Genomic DNA, 24,804 nt, shown 5'->3' with positions numbered 1-24,804 from the left:
AAGAAGAAGGTGATCAGAGAGGGTGTGCAGCCCCTACTGGATGAAGGAGATAACCTAGTGACAGATGATGTGGGGAAAGCTGAAGTACTCAATGCTTTCTTTGCCTCTGTATTCTTTGCCCCTGAAGCCACTGCTCTCTGCCCTCCACCAACCCCCTCCCGTTAGCTAATCAGGGGTGCTGCTAAATAGATGATTGGGGGTGCCACCAAACAACTGTGGTTGGTTAGTGCTGAGCACCCACTATTTTTTTCCATTGGGCTCTAGACCCAGAGCAGCCACTGAGTCTGCACCTATCGTGATAGCTATGTCAGCAGAAGAAACTCTTGTACCGACATAGTTGTGACTGAAAATGCCAAGGTCAGGAAAGGGTGCAAAAGGCAGGGCAGATACTCCCAACACAGGTGGGTAACACTGAAGTTAGACTCTGCAACCAGTCACAAACTGCTTCTGGTCGCTCACTCTAGTTATCAAGAAGCCCCCCCCCAAAAAAAACAAAAAAAAGAAATCATACAGCCCCTTTTATTGCATTTTGGCTCCCAGTCAGAAGCTAAGTCCACCACAGTGAGAAATTAAATTAAATATTAAAAAACTCTGCTCACAAACACAAAATGTTTTTCTGACCCCAAGGGTCAGCCACATTACCAGATCACTATAAGTATGGTTCTTACCCGAAATATCACATGGCTTGCCAATCCTGTAGAACAGGGGTGGGTAGCCTTTTTATGGGCTAGGGATCACTGATCTACAGAAAAATCAGTTGGGACCATACATAAGTAAGAAGCAGAACCCCCTCCTCCACTGCCCTCAAGCCCCAGCCCCATGGGAGGCTGAGGGGTAGGTGTTGAGGCTCAGGGGTTACCTCCATGGCTAGATTAACTTGTCTGGGGGGGGTCTAGGGATAGTAGATTTTGTGGGTCCTCCTGGGATCTGAGATGGGGTGCAAAATGAGAGGTTCAGACTATAGGAGAAGGCTGTCAGGGAGTGGGCTGGGGATGGGCATATGGGGTCTAGGTGGGAGGAAAGATGTGGGGGGTTTAGATGGCGCAACTCCCAAGGGCCATACATGGCTGCGTGGCTCTGCAAGTTGCAGGGAAGCACTCCTTGCAGGTACTGTCCCCCCCCCCCCACTGCTCCCATTGGCCTCGATTCCCAGCCAATGGGAGCAACAGGGGGTAGTGTCTGCAGGGAGTGTTTCCCTGCAGTGCACAGAACTGCATCCTCCCCCTTGCCAACACCATCCCTGCTTTAGCATCTTAAATTAAAAGTTTATGATACAGAGACAAGAAAAACAAGGTGATGTTAAATGGCCAAACAGTCACATACATACAAAGACTTCAAAGTCCATCAGATTCTTAGCAGTGCTGGTGAATTTGCTGGCTTAAAATTCCCATTAGAACCCATCCACAGTTTGGATGGGTCATTCAGTTCTTTGTTCGGACCTTCATTTGTAGAAAGGTTACACCAGAGGTAGGAAGCAGGAATGAAGACTAGATGGAGAAGATGCTTCTTCCTTTTATATTCCTTTTGCCATGTGCCTTCTGTTTCCTTTGTCCCAAATGCAAGCTGCCCAGCACATGGCCTGGAAGCCTTAAAGGTCTTTACATAGACATGCCCCTACATGTCTTGCTGAGTCATAGTGTGTATTACTGGTCTTCTCTCAATGGGCCAGTTGAAAAGCTGATGGTCCTTGAAGAGCCAACAATCAGGCGAGGCAGTGCGTTATCAAACTGTCAGTGAGTGTCACCCAGAAGCATAGCACAAATTTTGTAAGATATAGCCATAACCCAAAATACAAAGGATGACACAAACACAAAATGAGATGCTCATATTTGGCAGATTATAATATTTTTTGCAAATATCTTGCATGGCATAACTCATTGACATTCTACATACTGATATTCAGAAGATCTCAAAGTGTTCCCCAAATTCCATACAGTATCACATACCCCCATAGAAAATTGATGCAGAAAGGGGTGTTCCTAGACACTGGTGCATCAGTTTCTACTCTGTTGATCCTGGCTGTGGTGGAGACATAATCTTAGATTCCTGGGTTTCAAGGGCACTTCAGGTACAGAGTTCACTTCTGTCACTCTTCTTGGGCAGTGTGAATCTGCAGTCTAACTTTCTTAACTGCACATGCCAGAACCAATGCCTTAGCCCTGATGTGCCCCCAGCTATGTAAACACATCCCCTAAATCCTCTTGGGTGTGGGAGCTCTGGTTTTATCTCTTCAGAGACACTCTGGCGGCAAAGCAAGTACACAGACAAAGCCAAATAGTTTCTTAAGATCAGACACTTTTCTCTTAACAATACACACAAGAGAGTTAAGAATCTTAAACAAATAACTGCACAGTCAAGAATGCAGGCCCCCACCCACATTGTCTGATTTCACCCTTCCAGTTAGTCATGGGTTTGGCCTTAATCAGGCCTGGGCAAAATATGGCCCGCAGGCCATATCCAGCCCACCAAGCCCTGGATGCTGCAGGGAGCCCCAGGCAGGCTCCCTACTTACCTTAGGGCTATGGGGCAGTTTTTCTTTAAAAACTGTGAGTATGGAGGGGAGAGGGGAAAGCTTTAGGAACTGTTCACACCCCCAGCACAATCCCATTGGCCGGTTTCTGGCCAGAAACAAGCCAATGGGAGCTGCCTGTTTCAATAACAGGCAGCCACGAAGCACAAAGGGCTCCAGAGCACATGGCTGCTGCCTGTGCGGGGGCAGGACAGGCAACCATGTTCCCTCTATGCTAGTGGTGCACAACCTTTTTCGCGGAGCGACCCCTGGGGAAATTTTGGTTGAGCAAAAAAAAAAAAAAAAAGCGTGGCTGCTCCCTCTGCCCCCGCCGTGCATACGCTAAACTGGGGGAAAAAGTGGTGGCCAGCCCAGTGCTGCAACCCCCCATGGGTTGCGTACTCCTTCTCTATGCTGCATGGCAGCACTGCTTCACAGGTGATTAATCAGACTTGCCCAGTCAGAGGCTCAGGGCTCTGTGCACTGAGCTGACTGACTGGGCAGGGCTGATTAATCATCCGTGAAGCTGTGCAGCTTAGAGGGAACACTGGTAGGCAGGGAGGCTGATTCAGGAATGGGCTGCTGGCTGGTAAGTCTCTTGACTAGACCCTGCCTCTGGCACCTCCAGCTCCTCCCTTTCCCAACTCTCTGTCCCCTACTCCACAAACCCAAATCCTCTGTCCCCCTCCTGTACCCATATCCTCTCCCAGATCTAGCACCCCAATCCCCTGCCCAAAATCACAGTCCCCTAATGCCCTAGCTCCTAGCCCAAATCTCTCAAACCCCTCCTGTACCCCAATTTCCTGCCCTAGGTCACAATCCTACCTCCTGCACCCCAGTCCAGTAGCCCAGGTCACAAGTGCCTCCTTCACCCAAACTCCCTCCCTTACCCCAACCTCTCTTCTTTACCCAACCTCCATCTCAGACCCCGCATCCACTTGATTAATACCATGGAAGAGTGCGGCCCTTAACCACTTTCCAAATTCTTGGAGTGGCCCCCCCATCAAAAATTATTGCCCACCTGGGGCCTTAATGATAGAAAGCCCACAATTTCAACAGGAAAGAAACATTCAACCTTGATTGCCCTGTCACAGCTTCATAGACAAAGGCATTCAATTAGGCATCAAGCCCACACTACAAAAATGGATGCTCTAATCCACAATGGACCTTGCAATACAGTATGCCTATAGCAAGATCTCTGGGACCCACAGAAAACTGGAATTTTTGTGACTCTTCCATTCCATTTAAATGAAAAAAGTTGAAGAGTTTAATGAATACAAAATGAACAATAAAATGCGTACAACTGTTATGTCATATTTATTTTTTACATTACATTCAATGTAGTTTGTGCCATCCCCACATTTCTGCAAAAGCCCTCTGTATCCCTTCCTTTTTTCTTTTCTTTTCAAACATCTGAGGGGGTGATGTTTAAAAGTGGATGCCCTAATTTGTTAGCCTTAACGTGCCACCCAACTCCTTGTTGCTTTTGTTTAATGCAAATTGCTCTTTCCAGTGAAAGCCAGAAAAGGGTTAACCCCCTGGGGCCAGGGAGTATAATGGAGCCTGATTTGTTTTTTAATCAGCAGAGGAAAGAGAAGCCAGATTAACCCAGCCCTCAAGTTTCTCTGCAGCTCAACAGGTTACTGCTACAGCTTCAGCTGTTAGTCACTGGAATTTAGGTGGAGCTTCCTCTTACAGTGTCTGTTCTGATTAAAAAGCTGCTTTCACTCACATATTCAAACAGATACACACACTCTTCCCAGGAGCCTTCATAAAACTCCTTTGTCCCACGCTACTGAGCCAGTAGCAGAAAAGCTCACCAGCCTCTTCACCTGTCCTCTTGAGAAGCCACTGACCAGTCCACAAGATGGTGCAGTATGGTCTCGATTACACAAGGTGCAGATGGATCTTGCCTCTGCTCTTAGGCTTAGCGGTCATCTTTGGCCTCATTGCACTGGCCGGCAAAGGCTGGCTGGAGTCGGAGACGTTGCCCTATCAGCATCAAGCCTCGTTATGGGAAAGTTGTACAAAGTTCGACAATGATCCCAACTGGAAGTGCATCTCCCTTATGGACTATGGTAAGTGACTGCAATGGGGGTGGCAGCCCCTACTGAGTGAGGTCACATGACCGAGTTTACCCCTACTCTGCTCATGCCTCTAGTGTTTGAAAGTTCTCTATGTAGAACAATTTGGTGGGATAAAATAGTGCTCACCATTCAAATACATTAAGCTTTTTGGAAGAAGAGTAGAACAAGGGTGACCTTTTTTAGGGAAAAGAGGCATTATTGCAGTTTTCACAGGGCTAGATGGTACATATTTTTATGGTACAAAGATATATTTGGAAATGTAGAGTGGGGAATATATGAGCCATGTGAGATTAATTTCTTTGTAAATAACTAATAACCTACAAGCTCCGTTTTCCAGAAGTGAATAATTTTTGCAGGCCCAGTCCATAAAATAATAAATAACAAGCTGTATGGGCAAACCTGGATTTAATAAAATGGATTGTCTTTCACTAGCAAGAAAATGTTGAGATTAAAAAAAAAAGAGTTGTGAAGCAGACATATCCACAATAAACATCAGGTAGCAGAATGTATCTCTAAAATTGTAAGGGGGCACACCACATCTCTTGTGACATGCTTAGGAAACAAAAGTTAAAAAGAGTACATGTGTTTTTCTTTGAAATGGCTCTGAATTAAGGTTTTCATACTTGGAGCAGTTTTGATAAAAGTTTGGTCTCGCATTATGTCACTTAGATAATGTTAATTCAAGTCATAAAGGCCCTTCTCAACGATATTCTTGCATTCTTGCAGCCTATATTCTTATTTACCTCTGTGTAAAGAGTGTGTATAAATACTAGCAAGTCAGAATAGTAGCATGTTGCACCTACCTTCCTTCCACATATGTAAATGTCTGTGCAAGGTTCACAACAGTAGAGAAAGAGACCCTTAGTGTCCATTTGGTTCAGCCCTCCAAAATTATCATGAAAATGTACCATCCATGCATAAATAGTGCTCACTTTCCTACTATGCGTTGACCAATGGCAATGAAAAAATAATGGTGTTTAATTCACTAGTAAGAAAAATATTATTTTCTCTGGTCTAGTGGAATTTTTCAAGCATGCTTGCTATTTGATCTGTTTTGGGACTGTCTTCTGCATCAGCAGACCAGTGGACTTAATTTAACAGGCCTTTTCCATTTCTAAGGCCACACAATCACTTCCTTAAGTCTATCTTATGTTAATCAGGGACGTGAATAAGCCCCTCCCCCAATTGATATAAGTTACAATGACCTAAGCACCAGAGTGGACAGCACTGTTGGTGAGAGCTTCTCCTGCCTCTCACAGAGATGGATTTATTATGTTGACAGGAAAGCATAGATTATCTTCACCGAACATGCTGCAGCAGGACAACTCTAAGAAATCCGACCCTATAAATGGCTGATCTTTTATAACTGAGTAGAAAAATGGTTTTAAATCTGTTCTGACTCAGACATTTTTAAGATAGTAGAAGTTAAAGGATAACATAGCTAAGTTAGTATTAAAAGTGCAGGAAATCAGCCCACAAAAGACTATATTAAAATAAATTCCAGGGTCAGATTCAAACCCAGTGATAAACACATGGAAACACCGAGGGTATGTCTATACAACACAGTTTTTTCAGAAAAACAGTGTTTTTTCTGAAAAATCTTCAATTATGTCCACACTGAAATTGCATTCTTTTGAAAAAAAATTGAAAGAACAGAGGGGTTTTTCCAGCATTGGTAAACCTCTTTCTATGAGGAAGAAGCTTATTTCTGAAAGGGCACTTTCGGAAAAAGGCTCGTGTGGACGGCGAAGAGGGAGTTCTTTCGAAAGAAGAGGAAAGAAGAAAAGCACAGGAGCTCTGGTGGCCATTCTGCCCATAAGAATCACAGCTTACATGCAAGATAGTGTCCATTCAGTGTGGACACGATCTGTCGAAAAAGCAGATCACTTTTTCGATGTGCTTTGGCAGTGTGGATGGTTTCTTTCAAAAGAAGTTTTTTTGGAAGATATCTTCTGGAAAAGCTTCTCCTGGAAGAAGCCTGCAGTCTAGACATAGCCTGAGTGGGGGAAAGGGAGGATTAACAGTCTTGGTTCCTGGACACCCACATGATGCCTGATGGCGTTTGAACCTCAGAAGAGTGTGTGGTGAATGGAGGCGCAATGCCTCCCAGCCCTTCCCAACCCCCAAGTCAAATAGATAGAGGTCAGAAATAGAGAAGATATATAGAGAGTCCAGCACCTAGTACAAGACTGGAGCATTTTTTGGTTAGCATTTCACAACACTTTCCTGGTCCTTAATAGACCTCTTTATGAAAAACAAATCTTTCCATGTACCACTGGTTAGGCCTAACCATTGCTGGAACTTTCATCTGAATTGCCCGCTCTCAGGAGTTTCATCAGTGCTGATGTTCACATGATTACTTTCTACCCCTTATTTCCTTTGGGGATCCCTCCCCAACCTCATATTAATGTTCTATTAATCAGTTCCACAATGGTACAGTTTTCTTCCTAGGCCCCTGGGATGCAATCCTCAAAGATATTTAGCATCTGGCCCACAGACTCAAGAGTCTGTCCCATTTTTACATATCACTATGAGCCAAAAAACTCTCACTTGCTTGCTGCCTGATCCTGTAATACCTAAATTCATTGGGGGCTCAAGTTTTTTTCTGAACATGTACGCTACAGCTTTTCTGTAGGCATGTGGGTGCATATCTCCTGTCTGAGCAAGTGCACTTTGGCCTCACTGCAAGGCTTTCTCTACAATGGGAAGGTTTGGAGACAAAAGTGCTGCTGACCTGCAAAAGTCACCAAAAGTAAAAACTGGTCAAACCATATTTTCTGTGTCTCATTGTCCACATTTCATGCCTACATTGTTAGCATCCTGTCGACAGAGCAAAGCAATGTGGGTAAGAATCCCACAATGCAGTGTTGTGGGAAGGCAGAGCTGATCCCCATGCTTTTTGGGATTTTCTCATAGCTCTGTGAGCAGTCCATGCTAAGGAATGTCAAAGTAGCACAGCAGTCTTTCCAGCCCCTCCCCTACAGCAGCTGTCTGTGTTCCTAGCAGGGCAGAATAAGAGCATTCCAAAGATTTGTTCTTTGTTTGTTCCCAAAATGGAGCAGCTTACTAAGCAGTCAGATACTTCCCGGAGCTTTGAAAGGGAAGGGGGGGGTACATGCCTACAGGGCAGCAGAGATCACAAAACACTGAGCACAGTCATCAGGGCAAGCATTGTGCGATACTGGTGGAAGTCAGTTCTCTCTACAAAATAAACAGCAGAGTCCACACTGGCTCTTTGTTGACGATGAAGGGAGGGAAAAATAAAAAATGTCTCTCAGGGCTGGAAGCTTTTTGTCACCAAAATTGGGTGTTTTTCCTGACAAAAATCACATTGCAGTGTAAACACTTTCACTGTTTTGTTGCCAAAAGATAGTAACTTTTAGTGACAAAAAATGCCAACATTATTGACAAGGCCTAAGTGCAGCGTTTCTCAAACTGTGGGTCCAATCCCCCGGGGGGTCATGAGCAATTGAGAGGGTGGTTGCAGCAATGGAGAGGGGGGTCAGGAGCAACTGAGAGGAGGGTCACGGTATCACAAGTTTGAGAACCCCTGCCTAAGTGTCTAGTGATTCACAGAAGAATTGACAACAAGAAAGACAGGCAACAGGATGCCTAAGTTGTGTGCCTGACCTGGCAGGTAGCCTCTGATCACATCATCTGATCCCACTCCTCAAGAGAGTTCATACTATGCAGCTGTGGGGAGAGGAGGCAGACCTCCCTCATATCCTTTACCTCTGTGGTTAGGGAATATACCCAGGATGTTTCTATCCATTCCTAAAGGGGTAGAAGGGATTTGAACAGGGATCTGTCATCTCTGTAAGGTCAGTGGTCTAGTAGACATTTTGCTATGAAATATTCTGATGTGGGCTCCCTCAGTCTCACCTATTAACATTGTTCCACCTTGATTAATCAAGTGAATAATTAAATATAAATTGGGCCTGTCAAAGATTTAGAATGATTCTATAGCTTATTGGTTTGAACAATGAGATGGCCGAGTCCTATTCAAATTCCTTCTGCTCTTCAAGTGAGAAGGGACTTAAACCAGGGACCTCCAACATCCTGGGTGACAACATCCATTAAGCTAAAAGCTGTGAGGCAGGTCCTTGCCTAGGTAATTTTTTTTTGGCCTGGCATGCATGGTGCCGTTTGTTTCTGCGATTTTCTAGGCACCTAAAAGTTCAGTTCTGCAAGGCCCAGTGTTACAGACAGTGGTGCAAGTAAACAACATTTCTTACCAGTATGGGAAGGGAGGGCACACCAGGAAATGGAGGCCACTTGACCTCCTGTGTGCCCACCCACATGACTCTGCCCCTCCCCCAACCCAGGACCCTCACGCTCTTCACCTCTCCTCCCTATCCCACATTACCTGATGGGAGAGGCTGCTTGCAGTTCTGCTCCTTTCACTGCACCCCTCCCAGTGGGTGAAGGAGCAGAACTCCCAGCATCTGCCCCTCTACAGAGCTGTGGTGCCTGTGTAAGGGCTGGAGGAGGCAGGGCTGGGAGTTCTGCATTTGTCTCCCCTGAGAGGGGCAGCAAATGTGGAAAGGAGCAGAACACAGCCAGCTTTTCCTGCTGCTGTCGCACTCCCAGTCCTACCCCTCCCCCATGTCCTAGCCCCATACACAGACATGCAGCAACTCAGTGGAGGAGTTGGGAAAGACTGTCAGGGAGTCTTTCTGGTACCCTGTACGGGCTAAAAATAACTTACTGGTATGTTGTATCGGACTATACTGTCCCACTTGCAGTACCTGAATTCCTTTGCGGATCTGGGCCCATGAAATGTAGAGTGCTGGCCAGTGTTAACTCTAAGTGCCAGGAGCACAGCTTCACAGGTGATTAATCAGCCTCACCCAGTCAGAGGCTCAGGGCTCCTTTGAGCTGGGCTGATTAATTATCAGTGAAGCTATATGCTGCAGTGCAGTTTAAAAGGAACATTGGTCCTGACTGGTTTGGGGCTTTTCATGATGATCTTTCCTTCTTCTGTATTTTTTGCAACAAATGCAGTACTGTTCTATAGTACCTTCCAACTGAAGATCTCAGTCAATTTACAAACACCTGTGAATTAATCCTCACAACACAATAGGCAAATACAATCTCCTATTTATATATGGAGAAGCTGAGACATCAAATGGTGACTGCCCATATTTTAAAAACATGTTTACTAATTTTAGGTGTCCCATTGACTTCATCTGTAGCTTTGCATGCTCAGTGTCTCTGAAAACTAGACCATAGGTGTATCAAATAGGGCACCCCAAATTCATTAATTATCCAATCTTGAAAACTTACTTTAAGATGTTACTTTCCATTGAGGACAATTTTTTTTAATATAAAATTCTTAACTCTAGAGTAAGTAATTTGATATAACTTTAAAGTGAAAAAAATCTCCTCTGTCTGAAGGTCACTGAGACCAGCTGGTGAAAAGTAGGTTGTTTTTATTCTCAAGGAAGTTTAGTTTAGTATGGAGGGTCTAGGAAAAAAAAAAGAAGAACAAGCTACAGTAAAACATCAAGCTATACTTTAGTGCCATAGTGGCAAACTTCAGATAATATAAAGTTAATGAAAAGGATAGTACACTTGAGCTTTGACAAAAGGCGGGGTGAAAAGATGACAACCACAATACTGACTGTGTCTGTGTGGGAACTGGCTCTGCTTGCGGTTTGTGAACACATGCTTGCAGCTGGCACACCTTTTCATTTTCCTGATGAGCTCTGCAGAACAAGGTGTGCCTCTGACAGTCTTAGCCACTTTTTAAATGTTTAATGTATTGTGCCTCAGGCTTTTGATGAGTCTGAACATGCTTGTTACCTGTTGCTGGAATATGATTGCTTCTGTTTTGCTAAGTTGAATGTGATGCACAATAACATGAAAGGATCTTTAATACATGCAACTTGTCTATTTTCTCATATCTTGCTGCTCCTGCATTCAGTCCTTGGATAAGCTAAACTTGCATCAGTTTCAATGAAAAATCCCATGCATAGGACAAATGCAGGTTTGAGTCCTTCAGATTTAGTATGAAATGGTAGGCTTATTTGCACTGAGTACATAAGAAAGGCCATACCGGGTCAGATCAAAGGTCCATCTACCCCAGTATCTTGTCTTCCAACAGAGGTCAATGTTAGGTGATCCCAAAGGGAATGAACAGAACAGCAAAACATCAAGTGATCCCTCCCCTGTCATCCATTTCCAGCTCCTGATAAACTGAAGCTAGGGACACCATTTCTACCATCCTGGCTAATAAGCTTTGATGGACCTAACCTCTATGAATTTATCTAGTTCTTTTTTGAACCCTGTTAAAGTCCTGGTCTTCACAACACCTCTGGCAAGGAGTTCCACAGGTTGACTGTGCATTGTGAGCAGAAATATTTCCTTTTGTATATAAAAGGAATATAACCGTCATTCTCATCCAGTACTTTGTTCACTAGACCTTGCAGCCTCAATATTGAGTAAAAATACCAGAATTTGGCCTTAACTATACAACTATGACATAGACACTTGCGGTTAATCCCCAATCACATGTTAACCAACTTATCAACAGCCAATAACAGTACAGAAGCAAAAATGGTTAATATCCTCTTCTTGTTGAGTCACAGGGAGAAGAAATGAGAAAACAGCATCATGTCTCTCCCTTCAGACTTTTTTGTTTCTTGGGTGGGAAGGATTTAGTTTCTATCAGAAAATTAGCTCCAGATTCACAGTCACTCCCTACCCAGAGAAATTCCCTCTCTGAAATTAAGGCTAGTCGCAACAAGGTTTTTGAACACAGTTTGCTCACAGTATGATAAATACTGCAGAGTAAGAGTTATCTGATCAAAACCTCTTGTTTTTCAAAATGAGATGTAAATCTATTGTGCTTCAGCCAAATGTAAGAGTGAGAAGAAGCTTTGGAAAAAAGGACACACTTTAATCTTTTGCTTAATAATCATTGTTTGTAAGACTGAGTTACAAAAGAAGATCCCTTTTAATCTGTAGTTTAGTTTAATCAGATCATTTTTAATCCTTGACAAGGTCTTCTGTCCAAATACAGGTTGAACCTCTCTGACCAGTGCTGAACCAGAGAATTTGCCAGGCCATGGGAGGTCAATATTGTCCCTAACATTAACAACACTTCCACTGCTTCCTGGACTCTTAGAAAACATTTTGGGGTAAATTAGAACTAAATAACAGCAGACATCTGGCTCACTAAAACCATGCTGGCCATGGATGTTGCCAGACCAGGAAGTTCCAGACTAGAGAGGTTCAACCTGAAGTAGTAACAGCTAGAAAACAGCTGTAACATGCTATCTTGTGATTAACTGACATTATTTACCTTGATCAGTTTATTAATACGTTACATTTTAACTAGATATTTTTGGAAAAGGTGTGTATCTCAAAATAGACTCAAGGAGGCAAACCATTTTCTGTTGCATGGAAACCTGTATAATTATGGTCTGATTCTGAGGAAGCCCACAATTCTTGTTGAAATTGGTGTGAACTGTGGGTACTCAATGCCTCTCTCCCGACCAAGTCTTTTTTTGAGTCATTGGCATGCAAATTACTTTTAATACCTAACTCACTCCTCTGCTACTCCCTTTGATGATTCTTCCACACCCTGTGTGGCTCCCTTCATAGTGCTAAGCATCAGGGAAGATCCCTCATTAGCATAAAGCTTTATTGGACTTGGCTTCTAAGTCAAGCTCCTGCATGTCAAGTGTGTGTGCTGAGGAGAGAAACTGAACCGCTCCCTAAAGGGTGGGGAAAACCCGCACAGCCGAACAAAAAACTCTTCAAGTTGAAATTCTTCCTAAACTGAACTGCTCCCCTCAAAGGGAGGAGAGTTTTTAGGCATGCCAAACCTGTGGACTCAAGATTTTCCAATAAATGTATTGATTAGGTGTGTAGCTAATGCTGTCTGGAAATAGAAAGATGACAAGAAAGAGAAGTTTTGTTTGCTTTTAAAGAGAAACAGTCTGTTTTGAGTTTGAAAAGCCCCTGATTACCAGCAGTTAGGCTGCCTACATTACCACTTATATCCACAAAACTTATTTTGCTCAAAAGCATGAAACCCCACCCCCTGCTTAAGAAGCACTGGTGTAGACAGCACTATGTGGACAGGAGACCATCTTCTACAAAAAGAGCTACCTCTGCTCATTGGGCATAGAGGGTGTGTCTAGACTGCATGGCTCTGTCGACGGAGTCATGTAAAGTAGTTTACTCAACATAGTCAATGAAGCGGGGATTTAAATAATCCCCACTTCATTCAAATAAAAATGGCCACTGCGCTGTGCCAACAATCAGCTGATCCAGCACAGCGTGGCAGTCTAGATGTGGTGCGGTCGACAAGGGAAGCCTTTGTTGACCGCTCTAGTATGCCTCGTGAAATGAGGTTTACCAGACCGGTCAACAAAGGCTTCCCTTGTTGACCGCGCCACGTCTAGACTGCTGCGCTGTGCCAGATCAGCTGATTGTCGTCACAGTGCGGCAGCCATTTTTATTTTAATGAAGCGGGGATTATTTAAATCCCTGCTTCATTGACTATGTCGAGTAAACTACTTTACATGGTTCCATCGACGGAGCCATGTAGTCTAGACGCACCAAGAGTAGCTACATGAGAAATCTTACAGCTTCATATATACAGCTGCAAGCCTGCTTGTGTAGACGTAGTCTTACTATTACAATACATGAAAAAAACTGGTGCACTGCATTGCGCTTTGATTTTGCATGATGTAAGCCCAAAACTTTATTAGATTGGAATCCTCCTTTTGTATTTAGTTGTGTTCTGTAAATATATAGTATGTTTTGCTGCCTTTTGCCATTTACAGATATTTTTATAGGGCAATTCCAATTCCAAATTCTGGACCTTCAGAACTTTAAAGTTACCAGGTGAAGGAAATGTCCTTAGATTATAAAGGCATGAATGTCTGACATATAATACACAGCATCAGAAACTCTGTGGGAACCAAAAATAGTATTAGCAGCAAGCTAACATGCTCTTTCTTGTTCAAATGAAGATAATTTGCACAACATAATATTCTACTGTGAAATGAAGCTTTTAAACTAAAACATTTATGTTAATTACCATTCAATTCAAAACATTACAAATTATTCACATTTCCTTTCCGTTAGCAAATTGTCTATAAGCAGTTTTTAAATTTTCTTGCGTGTAGTCTTCTTTTGAAACTATTTACGGAATACTTCCAGATAATGTTTTTCATTCTGTATCTATAGGTTACAAACAATAAACAGCTCTGGAGCATTCATTATTCACATCAGGAGCTGTGTTGTGTTTGTTTTGACTGGACACATAGGCTGATGTTTTAAAATATGAGTGTCTTAGGTATCTAAAGCCATAGCTGAGGTCAGTTGCAACAGATAAGTGATCTTCAGTACCTCTACAAATTAGTTAAGTGCCCATATAGAGATGTAAGGCCAAATTTTACCAAATGTGAGTGGCACATGTGAGTAGCGCCTGGTCTGTGGGTGCATCCTCCACACCAGCACAGAGACCATCTCAGATGAGAAGGTGGAAAAAGAAGACTTGGGGGGACATACTCAATGAGCTCATGCATTCCTCCAAGACTGGCAAGCCCTAGCTCAATGCAAGGGGGCTTGTACTGTCAGATAGCATTCACAATAAGCAAGAGGACAGGAGAGCATGCAGGGAACAAGAATGTAACACACAGGAGGAGATGTTGTGTGCAGGAGCAAATGGACATGTTGAGACATCTGGCTGAGGTTCAGGAAAGGCAGCTGGCTCTCATAGTCCTGCTGCATCCAGTGATGAACCTGCTACCCAAGTTCCACATCCTCCTCTCCAGAATGTTTTAGAATGCAGGGGAGGATGGAAAGAAGCTCTAGTATCCCTTGCACTCTACTCTAGTGGAGGGTTCGAGGAGAAGAGGGTGCTCATAGATAGTTTTGAATGCAATTATAAGCAACCTGTCCCGGGCCCAGTGATTCAAAAGGGCCCGGGGCTCCTGGCTCTTGCTGACACTACTGACTTTTAAAGCGCTCCTAGAGTGCTAGAGGGTGGACATGATGTGGTGTGCTCCAAGTGGCACTCAGGGCTGCCTACTCCAGTCCTGCCCCTTCTGTCTGAGGCCCCACCCCTTCTAGGAGTATGGAGCTTCCCCCCCTCTCCCCCATCCTCCGCCTTGCCTAGAGGTCCAGAAAATTTGTCTCCCCCTTCCCTGCTCAAGTTAAGGGTTTTTTGTCTTAGGGGCAACACTTGAGTTATAACTCAGTTTAACTTTGCAGTGAGGACAAACCCCTAGCAAGTCTTCTGATGTGGATACTCACATTTTCTTCCTGCGAACATTCTCCCATGTTCATGTAAAATGTGCTATTCCAGCAAACATTCTTGCCAATAACTTCCTGTCTAGGACATCTGCAAAAAGAAAAAAAGGGTGAACACAGCCAAAGCATTCTATGTTTGTATGAAATTGAAACAAATGTTTTGGATTATTTCCTGAGCCTGAATGGGAAGCATCAGCTTTGGAAATCCATGTTAGTTGAGTATAGGATCAGTTCCCAAAAACAAACAAATGACACTCTCTCTTCCTTTCAACTATGGAACAAAAATTCTCTGAACTCATTAATGACTGAATATAGGCAATGCTTGAGAAAAAATGTGAAGTGGTAGAAAAAATATAGTTGTGCACGTGGTCATTCTATTTTTTGGGTTAGCAGGAAGGTACAGCAGAGTAAGGTATCTGTGACACTTAGGATTCAACCCAGACCAGTAAGTGACTGGTCACTCAACGCTGTAACCCTAGGTCATTTTGTTTTGTGCAGCCTTGGCCCAGAGCCCTCACACCGGCAGCCTACTTACAGCACAGTGACCTCACCCTGGCTTCCACCAGTCTGGTTATTTCTTATAGAGTGAGACCAGTCAGTCCCACTGATGGCGGGAAGAGGAGCCAAAAGGGGCAGTTGCCCCAGTGTCCAGCAATTCATAGGGGCCCAGTGTTGTCAGCTGTCGCCACTGCTTCTATAAGAGCCATTCTGAGCCCTTTAAATCACCACTGGAGTGCTGTGCCACATGCTCTGGACTGCTATAAGGGACAGGGAGTGGGACGTGCCACTGTCCGAACGGCATGGAAGGCTGGCGAATCCAGACCCACTTCTTCTGCCCAAGGCCCCGCCTCTTCTGAGACCAAAACAAATTTGAATCTTTTGTCCAAAGTAGATTTCTCACCACAGGCTGCTTAGCCAGGATCCAACACAGAGCCCAAAGTGCTTGGTTTCTTTGTCTCCTCAAAAACAGATGCCAGCATAGCTCTTTCTGTCTGCTTGTATCAGGGATGGGGAACCTAAGGCCTGGGGGCCGAATGAGGCCCGCAGCTTGCCTGGATCCGGCCCCCAAGGCTCAGGACTCCCCGCACCCATATTGGGAAACCCGCAGGGCTGGAGCACACAAAATCTACTAGCCTGGGCCCCACTAGGCTCTGGTGTTTGAAGAGAATGTAGGGAGTGTCTCAGCCAGGGGCAAGGTCAGTGAGGATTTAGGGTTTTGTTTTGTTTTTGTTTTGCTTTCTTTTGCCTCCAGCTGATTTTTCTGTGGGTCAGTGGCCCCCGACCCAAAAAGGGTTCCCCACCCCTGGCTTATGTCCTCAAAGTTTATCTTTGTTTTCCAAAGTTAGGAAGCCTACTTGGGGCTTAATTTGTGCCCACCAGGGACCTGATAATATGTTAATTCTTGCAGTCCCCTCTCCTTGCCCCATTGCGATAGGCGGCTGTCTCCTGCATTCTCTAGTTGGATGGTTTTGTTTACCTCTCAGATACATGGGCTTGTATTGTCTCTCCTTGCTCAATTTACACTGAAGACACATTCAAACAGGCAGAACCACATTCCTCTGTCTAGTGTGGGGTGCCTAAAGCCCTACCTGCCGAAGACATTTTAAGAACATTTTTCCAGCACATTTATAGTTTTTCAAGTATAGCCTGTGCATACCCCAGGCAACAATATTAATGACTAGCATGTAACCAGTTTGCAAGTAATACCTTACACCCAATACATACAGATTATGTCAATGATTTGGGACCCACCCAGTTGCTCAGGCCAGCTGAAACTCACTGCTATATACCAGGAAGCCCTCTGGTATTGGTATGGTCTTAGGATCAAAGTATTATTCTATTTTCAATGCAGATTTGGTATTTCATATCAGCTTCCATTTTTTTTAAATCAAAGGGGCTGAGTTGACGAACAACTCATCTTACATTGATGTAATAAGAATGTAAATAATTGCTGAGATGTATGAACAGCTGATAATAGGTTTATTTTTCTTTTAAATGCTGATTATGCATTCAGCTTTGGGGCAGAAGGAATTAAAAGTTGAGGAATTGTGCTCCTATCAATCAGAGAAGGAGATATATATCTGAGCTCTGTTTGATTTTATTCTGATGAACCAAGCCTAGGATGCTTGTTATTTCATATGAAGTGGAGTGCCCATGCCATGGATGAACATAAATGAAGGGATGGGATGCAGTGGGTGTGAATACTTGTACACAATGTGGGGTAGTACACAAGAACAAAAATCCTCGGTTTGTTTTGTATAAGGCAATTAGGCTATGAGGTGTATTTTCAAAGTCTTGTTATTAGAGAACATGTGGAACAACAAATATTAAAAAAAACAGTGTAGGTTTTTAGGTTTTTAACAGAAGACATTACTGAGCAGACATTAACCCACCAATTAAGTTTACTTGAGTATTAAGCAGCCTTTCAACTGTATGTAAAACTGGAATACATGAGGAGGTAAGTCAGGAAATCAGAAATTCAGCAACATTCCTAGCTAGCTTTGAATCCCTAATAAAAGTCTATAAACACACATTTGACTGAAATCCTGCCTTATTAAAGAATATTCAGATTCCCAGTTATACTATTACTACAGCTTTTCTTTTGGATAGTCTATCCATTTACAAATCAAACAAAAATAGCTAGAAAGACCATTCCTTCACCCTACATTACATGAAATAAAAGATCTACCCGTCCTAAAAAAAGACCTTGCCTGCTTGCAAAGACAAGAGCTTTTGAAAATTCTCTCAGGACAGGAAAATCATTTCCCGTCCAGCTCTAGTATTTAGGGAGTCTCAATTCAAGGTTCCCTCTGAACTGTGCAGCATCACAGCCCTATAGCTGCTTAACAAGCTCTGCCCATCCAGAGGATCAGAACTCGGGCTCAGAGCTGCCTGGCTAAGGGAGGTGCACTCTTCCCTCAGTGACAGCAGCAGCTCCCTGCTGATGACAGTACCCCATGTTACCTAAGACTAGATAGGAATTGCTATCCTAAATCAGACATGAGGTCCAACTAATCGGCTACGTCTACACTGGCCCCTTTTCCGGAAGGGGCATGTAAATTTCACTAGTCGTCGTAGGGAAATCCGCGGGGGATTTAAATATCCCCCGCGGCATTTAAATAAAAATGTCCGCCGCTTTTTTCCGGCTTTTAAAAAAGCCGGAAAAGAGCGTCTAGACTGGCCCCGATCCTCCGGAAAAAGTGCCCTTTTCTGGAGGCTCTTATTCTTACTTCAAAGTAAGAATAAGAGCCTCCAGAAAAGGGCACTTTTTCCGGAGGATCGGGGCCAGTCTAGACGCTCTTTTCCGGCTTTTTTAAAAGCCGGAAAAAAGCGGCGGACATTTTTATTTAAATGCCGCGGGGGATATTTAAATCCCCCGCGGATTTCCCTACGACGACTAGTGAAATTTATATGCCCCTTCCGGAAAAGGGGCCAGTGTAGACGTAGCCATCTAGTATCCTGTCTCTGCCAGTGGCCAGTGCTAGGTGCCTCAGAGACAAGTGTAAGAAACCCATAGGAGGCATGTACAGGATATTCAGACCCATATTAGGTATTCTCCTGATCTCTGATAGGTAAAGATTGGCTTAGGGCCCAAAATACAAATTTTAACATCCTTTCTAAAATGTTTATTGTAATTAATTATTGTAACTGGATATTTTTTTTGTATCTTACTAAGTTCTTCACCTCGGGGATTTCCTCTGAAAGTGAATTGATCACACTGTGCTGTGACAAAAGAACAATGAGAGAGAGAGAGAGAGAAGATTCTGATCTATCTTTTGTGAACCTTGCATCGCTAATATACTTTTACTATGTTCCTTTCTGAGGAAAACAACCTCAATATTTTCAATTTCTCTTCATAAGAGTTGCTCCCAATCCCTCAGTCATTATTACTCATCCTGGAATTCCTTCCAATTCTACAATAGCCTTTTACAGATGAAGTGGTCAGTGTTGCGCACCGCATTCCAAAGGACGTTGTACCACTAATTTATATCAAGGCATTATAGTGCCTAAGTCAATTCTCCTGTTTGTTCCTTATTCATCCTAACATTTTGTTAGCTTTCTGACTGCAGCTGCACATTGACCAGAGATCTTCAAGGAGCTGTTGACAAATGACAGCTAGGTCCCTTTCAAAATCTGGCCCTGGGATAATCTAAATCATCATAAAAGTGGTCTCTCTCCAAACAAAAAATTAGGATATATAAAAAAATTGTTAATAGAATTCAATAACAAAAAGTCTGTTCTTAGACTAAATCCCTACCGTAGCATTCTGCAGCTTAGATTTAGTTTGAGCACAGCATCTTAAAGTCTTTAAATCTTCAAAACTAAGTATTTAAAATTTCGATTTAAATTTTTCCTCTTCTTCAGAAGATGGAATGAGAAACTTACAATGGTTATGTGACTAAGCAATGCATAAGGTGCACGAATCCTGAAATGAACATGTTTGTTCTTGCCATATGGCCAACTCCCTTAAGGCAGAGAGTATGCCAGCCTCTTCCACTATACCTTCATATGGAGTCAAAGCATATCCAATACTGTCAGGAGAAAAAACCTGGTCAGTGGCATGCAGTGATGGGGAGAAGGGTGGAAGAGAGAGTCTCACCCCCACCCCTCTCTAGCCAACCACCAAGGGTTCCTCAGGTCACTTGGTTCAGCCGGCACTGAGGGTGGGAAGGGAGAAAAAAGTTTGATAAGGGGGGGAATTTAGTGAACTGTAACTAATAGAAGTGGAACATAAAGCAATGGGAGATGGTCAAATTCTTCAATGAACTTTTCAGAGAAAAGGAGGTAGAACAGAGGATTGGATCAGAATCCTGCTTCCCCTCTTCCCCCCTCCCCCAATTTTGCTGTGCTTGGTCTGGAATGTGAGTGAGGAGGAGAATGGCTCACTGCCACCATCACACCCTCCCCATCACCAGCATTGCCAAGGGTTGTTCTGGCCCGCTGTGAAAGTTAGAGCTAGTTAAAAGGCCAAAGGACCATTAGAACATCCATACTAGATCAGACCAAACATTACACCACCAGCGGCTTGCTGAAGCATAGCAGTGCAGTGGCTACATCCTCTCACCTGACAGGCTTCCCATCCTGGTGAGAAGGCTTCCCATGCTGGAAGGTGACATAGAGCTGGTTTATCCTAAGGTATATAGAGCTTGGTCTGTAGTGCAATCAGGCAGCCGTGGCTGGCTCATGTTAGTTAAGGCTCACAGAGGTTGGGATAAGGGGTGACTGAATTGCAATATAGACATTTGAGCTCAGTCTGGAGCCTAGTCTATGGGACCCTTCCCTTTTACGGGGACCTAGAGCCTGGGAAATGCAGGCTCAAATGTCTACCCCTCAGTTAAACAGCCATTTAGTCTGAATCCCATGAGGCCAAGTCAGCACAGATGGGCCAGCCATGGGTGTTTATTTGCAGTATAGATTCTCTCATACTGAGAAGAATTTTTAACTGCCTTTGTAAAAGCAACTTTTCAGCCTTTTTGCTGCAGCATTAATTCTATTCTGGTATAGTTCCCAGTATTTGTTATTATATTACTTCAGAAATAGCTGCAGTGTATATTGATATACTCCAAAAAGCAAACAAAATACTTGCTGTGAGAAGCACAGATAAGGTATCAGTATTATGTGAACTTTATAGTCTACATATCCTTGTATTGTGTAGGTCTTAAACTGCCTCATGCTACACTGTATTAACATGGTTGCACATAATTTGTATGTTTCCTTTCAGGAGAAAAAGAATGCAGCCCTGATGAGTGCAAGTCCACTTCTTATATTCTAGTGCTGCTTTCATGTAGTGTGTACTCCTTTCATTGTGCCACCTTTACACATGCATTTCAAGAAGTATGCAAATAATAAAGCCATTGTTGTCATATTTAATGGAACATCACATGAAAGAAGAAAATGACTCAGTATAACCCAAGCACATTTGGGACATGCTATCCAATGAAACAAACAAGCCAAGAATTGGCCTTGATTTTTCCCTAAGACCATAGGAACAGCAATACTTGGTTAGACCAAAGATCCATGTAGCCCAGTATCCTGTCTTCTCATAGTGGCATGTGCTATGTGCCACAGAGGCAATGAACAGAACAGGTAATCATCAAGTGATCCATCTACAGTCACCCATCCTGAACTTCTAGCAAACAGAGGCTAGGGACACCATCCCAGTCCATCCTGGCTAATAACTATTGATGGGGCTCTCCTTCATGAATTTATCAAGATCTTTTTTGACCCCTGTTATAGTCTTGGACTTCATAACATCTCTGACAAAGAGTTCCACAAGTTCACTGTATGGTGTGTGAAGAAATACATCTTCTTGTTGTAAACCTGCTGCTGTTAGTTTAATTTGGTGATCCTGTGTTCTTGTGTTATGGGAAAGAGTAAATAACACTTCCTTATTTATTTTCTCCATAGCAGTATTGATTTTATAGACCTTAATCATACCTCTCCCCGAGTTGTATCTTTTCCAAACTGAAAAGTCTCAGTCTTACTAATCTTTCCTCATACGGCAGTCATTCCAGATCTCTAATAATTTTGTTGTCCTTTTCTGAACCTTTTCCAATGCCAATATATCTTTTTCCAGATCAGGTGGCCACATCTTCATGCAGTATTCAAGGGGTGGGTGAACTATAGATTTATATAGAGGAAATATGATGGTTTTGTTTTATTATCTATCCTTTTTGTAATGATTCCCAACATTCTGTTAAGTTTTTTTTTTTTTACTGCTGCTATGCACTGAATGGAAGTTTTCAGAGAACTGTCCACAATGACTCCATGGTCTCTTTCTTGAGCGGTAACAGCCAATTTAGCCCCATCATTTTATATATATATAGTTGGGGTTATATTTTCCATTTTGCACTACTTTGCATTAACCGATGTTGAATTTCATCTGTCATTTTGTTCCACACTCATCCAATTTTGTGAGATTCATGTGTAGCTTTTTGCAGCCTACTTTAGAGTTAACTACCTTGAGTAGTTTTATATCATCTACAACTGTATTCCCTCTCCCAGCCAAGGCTCATTGAGTCCAAAGATCATCTCACCACTCATGTATTTCAAACATCTGAGCTCTGGAAGACTTTGTGCATTCTGGAGTGTAAAGAGTAATGGCCTGAGAGATCTGAATTCACCTTGACATCTAATGATCATTGATTTCAATTGTGTGATACTTGATAGATTCAGGATGGGCTCAAGTGATTGAGGAGCACAAGTCCCAGTGAAAGTCAATAAGTCATTTAGGTTCTTTACTTAGAGCAAGAGTATTTGTACTGGTCTGGGACACATCGCTATAACTAAACATATGACATGACAGAGACTGAATTTAAAATCCACCAGGATCTTATGTGTGACAGAAAAAATTTTTGGGTCCTTACTCATCCAAACACCTGTTAATTTTAGTGAGTACTTACTGAGGAAAGTATCTGACCACAGATTATTTCTGTAATCTCCCGTGATGGCTACTGAAAGTGAAGCAGTCATCACTATGTTAAAAGACCTGGAGGATGAGCAAGAGGAAAAAACATACATGAAAGGTGCCCTCCACATTACATTTCAGGGTCATGATCTATCCTTGGTTGTTTGTGTCTGATGTTTAGATTTGCCAAATCATGCCAAACATGCAAATATAGACAGTTTTTAAAATGGAAGATTTTAAGTTGTTTTTGAGGAAGAGCCTTTTCATCATTTGATGCCTATGCATAATATGGATCGGTGTCATGATAGACATAACCAGTGGAGTCATGCCTGCTAGCTGCTGAACAAATACCCTGTATTCATGAAATAAGATAAGGTTATTATCTGGCTGTTCTTATGTTCTGCTTTTTCTAACTCAGTGCTTAGTATTTAATATTGAAATTCCTACTCAGAATTAATGTTTGTTTAAATAGCATACCTTCTGCATTAACTCTCTGCTGGATCAGAACCACTCTGTATACTCAAAAACCAATGAAAGGAGAGTAGGTGTCTGTGTTCTTTTCTGGAGTGTACCTTCTTCTCACATTTGTTTGAAATGAAAACAGTTAATTTTTAAGGTAGGCATGAATCTATTGCATTGTTGTCTTCCTAATAGAGTTTCTTTCTGATTTCAGCCTGGGGAAGAGCTGCTGCCGCCACCTTCCTTATCGGTTTTATCATTCTGGTCATTTGTTTTGCCCTGGCCATCATAGCCTTTGCCATCGACACACTTCTGTTCAGCTATATACGAGGAATCGGAGGGTTGCTCTTTGTGGCTGGTAAGACTATGTAGGAGGAAAAAGTTGCCTTTTAAAAATAGTAACTGTTGTAAAATCAGTATAAGCCTTATTTGACTCTTCAAACAAACGAGTCTGTTTATGTCCACTTGTATAGCCACGCTGCATGTAGAAATATCAATTAAAATTGATGGAATGTCCATCCAAGTAGTAAAACCTCAAACCTCTAAAAAAAAAAAAAAAAAAAAAGGTGAAGTCAGCCAGTGATAAAATCAAGACAGAAATATCGGATACCAATATAGTTACTCATTCTGACTTTATTTTTGGTTGTCTTTTCTCTTTCTTCAGCTGTGTTCTCAATCATGGCCGTGATCATTTATCCAGTGATGTTCACAAAGGAAATAGACATGGAAGGTGTCAATATGTTCAGCTGGGCCTATGGCTTTGCTTGGACCACCACCATTATGGAGATAGGCCTGGGATTCTTCTTCTGCTGCCTTCCCAACTACGAAGATGAGATCCGGGGCAACATCAAGCCTAGATATTTTTATACTTCCCCATAAATACTAGAAACAGCAGGAGAGGTGCCTTACTCTTGTTTTGATATTTGGATTCCAGAGGTACATACTGACTATCTTATTTTTACAGAGCATTATGACCAAGAATTACTAGAAAGGCTTGAAAACTTTTTTATGCAAGTAGTAATATAGTGTTGGAGTTATAGAATAGAAGATCTAAATTGTTGTGAATTTTCCTCTTTGATATGGGCTTGTAAAGGTTAATTATTTGACCTGTTAAAACTTTTTTTATTGTCCCATTACTTCCCACTAGTAGGGGTGTAGAGTGGTTCTGGTATTAGAGTTTTAAGCATTTACTTTTTTATTTATGTTCAAACAAGGTCTTTCATGCCTCAGGGAATTTGTTATGAGGCCACACAACTCAAATCTTGGCTCTTTGAGGCAAAGCATCCAAGGAAAATAGTTTAACCTGGAAATTTAAGATATTTGGGTGTCTGCAAAATCTGTCAACCCACTTTGTGCCATTATTGCCAATAATTCAGTCATCACTTCATAACTATGTGTTCTCTTTTATTCATAAAGTATAACACAGAGTCAGAGATGAAATAGAGAAAACCACTTTCTTATTTAACAAGCCATTTTCATGACATTCAGTGATTTTTGTTGTCTATTTTAGTAGCTAAATTGTCAAAGGTGAACCAGAAGTAAGAAGAAAAATAATCTGTCTTCAAACACCATTAAAACATAAACAAGTATTATCCCAGTGTAGTGTGCACTGCAATCAAAGCAGTCCTAAAAATCCTGGATGAGATTCTATGCCCCTACTTAGAGGAGCAGCACAAGATTAGTACACTACAGGAGGGAAACAAAATAGCTTTAAGACACTCTTTCACCCTTCAAATTCTGGGCTGCTCTGAGGACTGGAGAGACCCTTACTGTAATTTACAGAGTCCTGAGGAACTTTTAAAGTTATGTCAATTTCATCAAGTTGCCCTATGGTATGGGCAGCAACACTGTCCAAATCACCATAGACCAATGTGTTGTGGCTCCACCCATGTTATTAATTATTATTAATGAATTCATCCTGGCCAAAAGCTTTAGAAAAAGTTTTGTATAAAAATGCAGAGTGTGGCTGACGCGCATGCAGTTCATTTGTTTAGGAATAAGCTGTTTCAGGTATTTTCATGATGTTAACCATACTCAATAAATGATGGTCATTTGTGTCTTGTTTCAAA

At 42.5% G+C, this 24,804-nt stretch overlaps 1 protein-coding gene across 1 annotated transcript; it reads left to right on the top strand.

Moving 5' to 3' along the window:
* The first annotated feature begins 4,155 nt into the window (after positions 1–4,155).
* Positions 4,156–24,804, top strand: LOC102448042 (p53 apoptosis effector related to PMP-22-like). The gene is made up of 3 exons (XM_006112722.5): positions 4,156–4,587; positions 22,950–23,093; positions 23,400–24,804. Exons 1-3 carry the CDS (start codon positions 4,377–4,379, stop codon positions 23,612–23,614), a joined length of 570 nt encoding a protein of 189 aa, XP_006112784.1. The 5' UTR covers positions 4,156–4,376; the 3' UTR covers positions 23,615–24,804.

The sequence above is a fragment of the Pelodiscus sinensis genome, chromosome 3, assembly GCF_052426305.1.
Source record: "Pelodiscus sinensis isolate ZL-2025 chromosome 3, ASM5242630v1, whole genome shotgun sequence".
Classification (NCBI taxonomy): Eukaryota; Metazoa; Chordata; order Testudines; family Trionychidae; genus Pelodiscus; species Pelodiscus sinensis.
The sequence above is the reverse complement of the archived record's forward strand: the minus strand, read 5'-3'. Positions and strand labels throughout refer to the sequence as shown.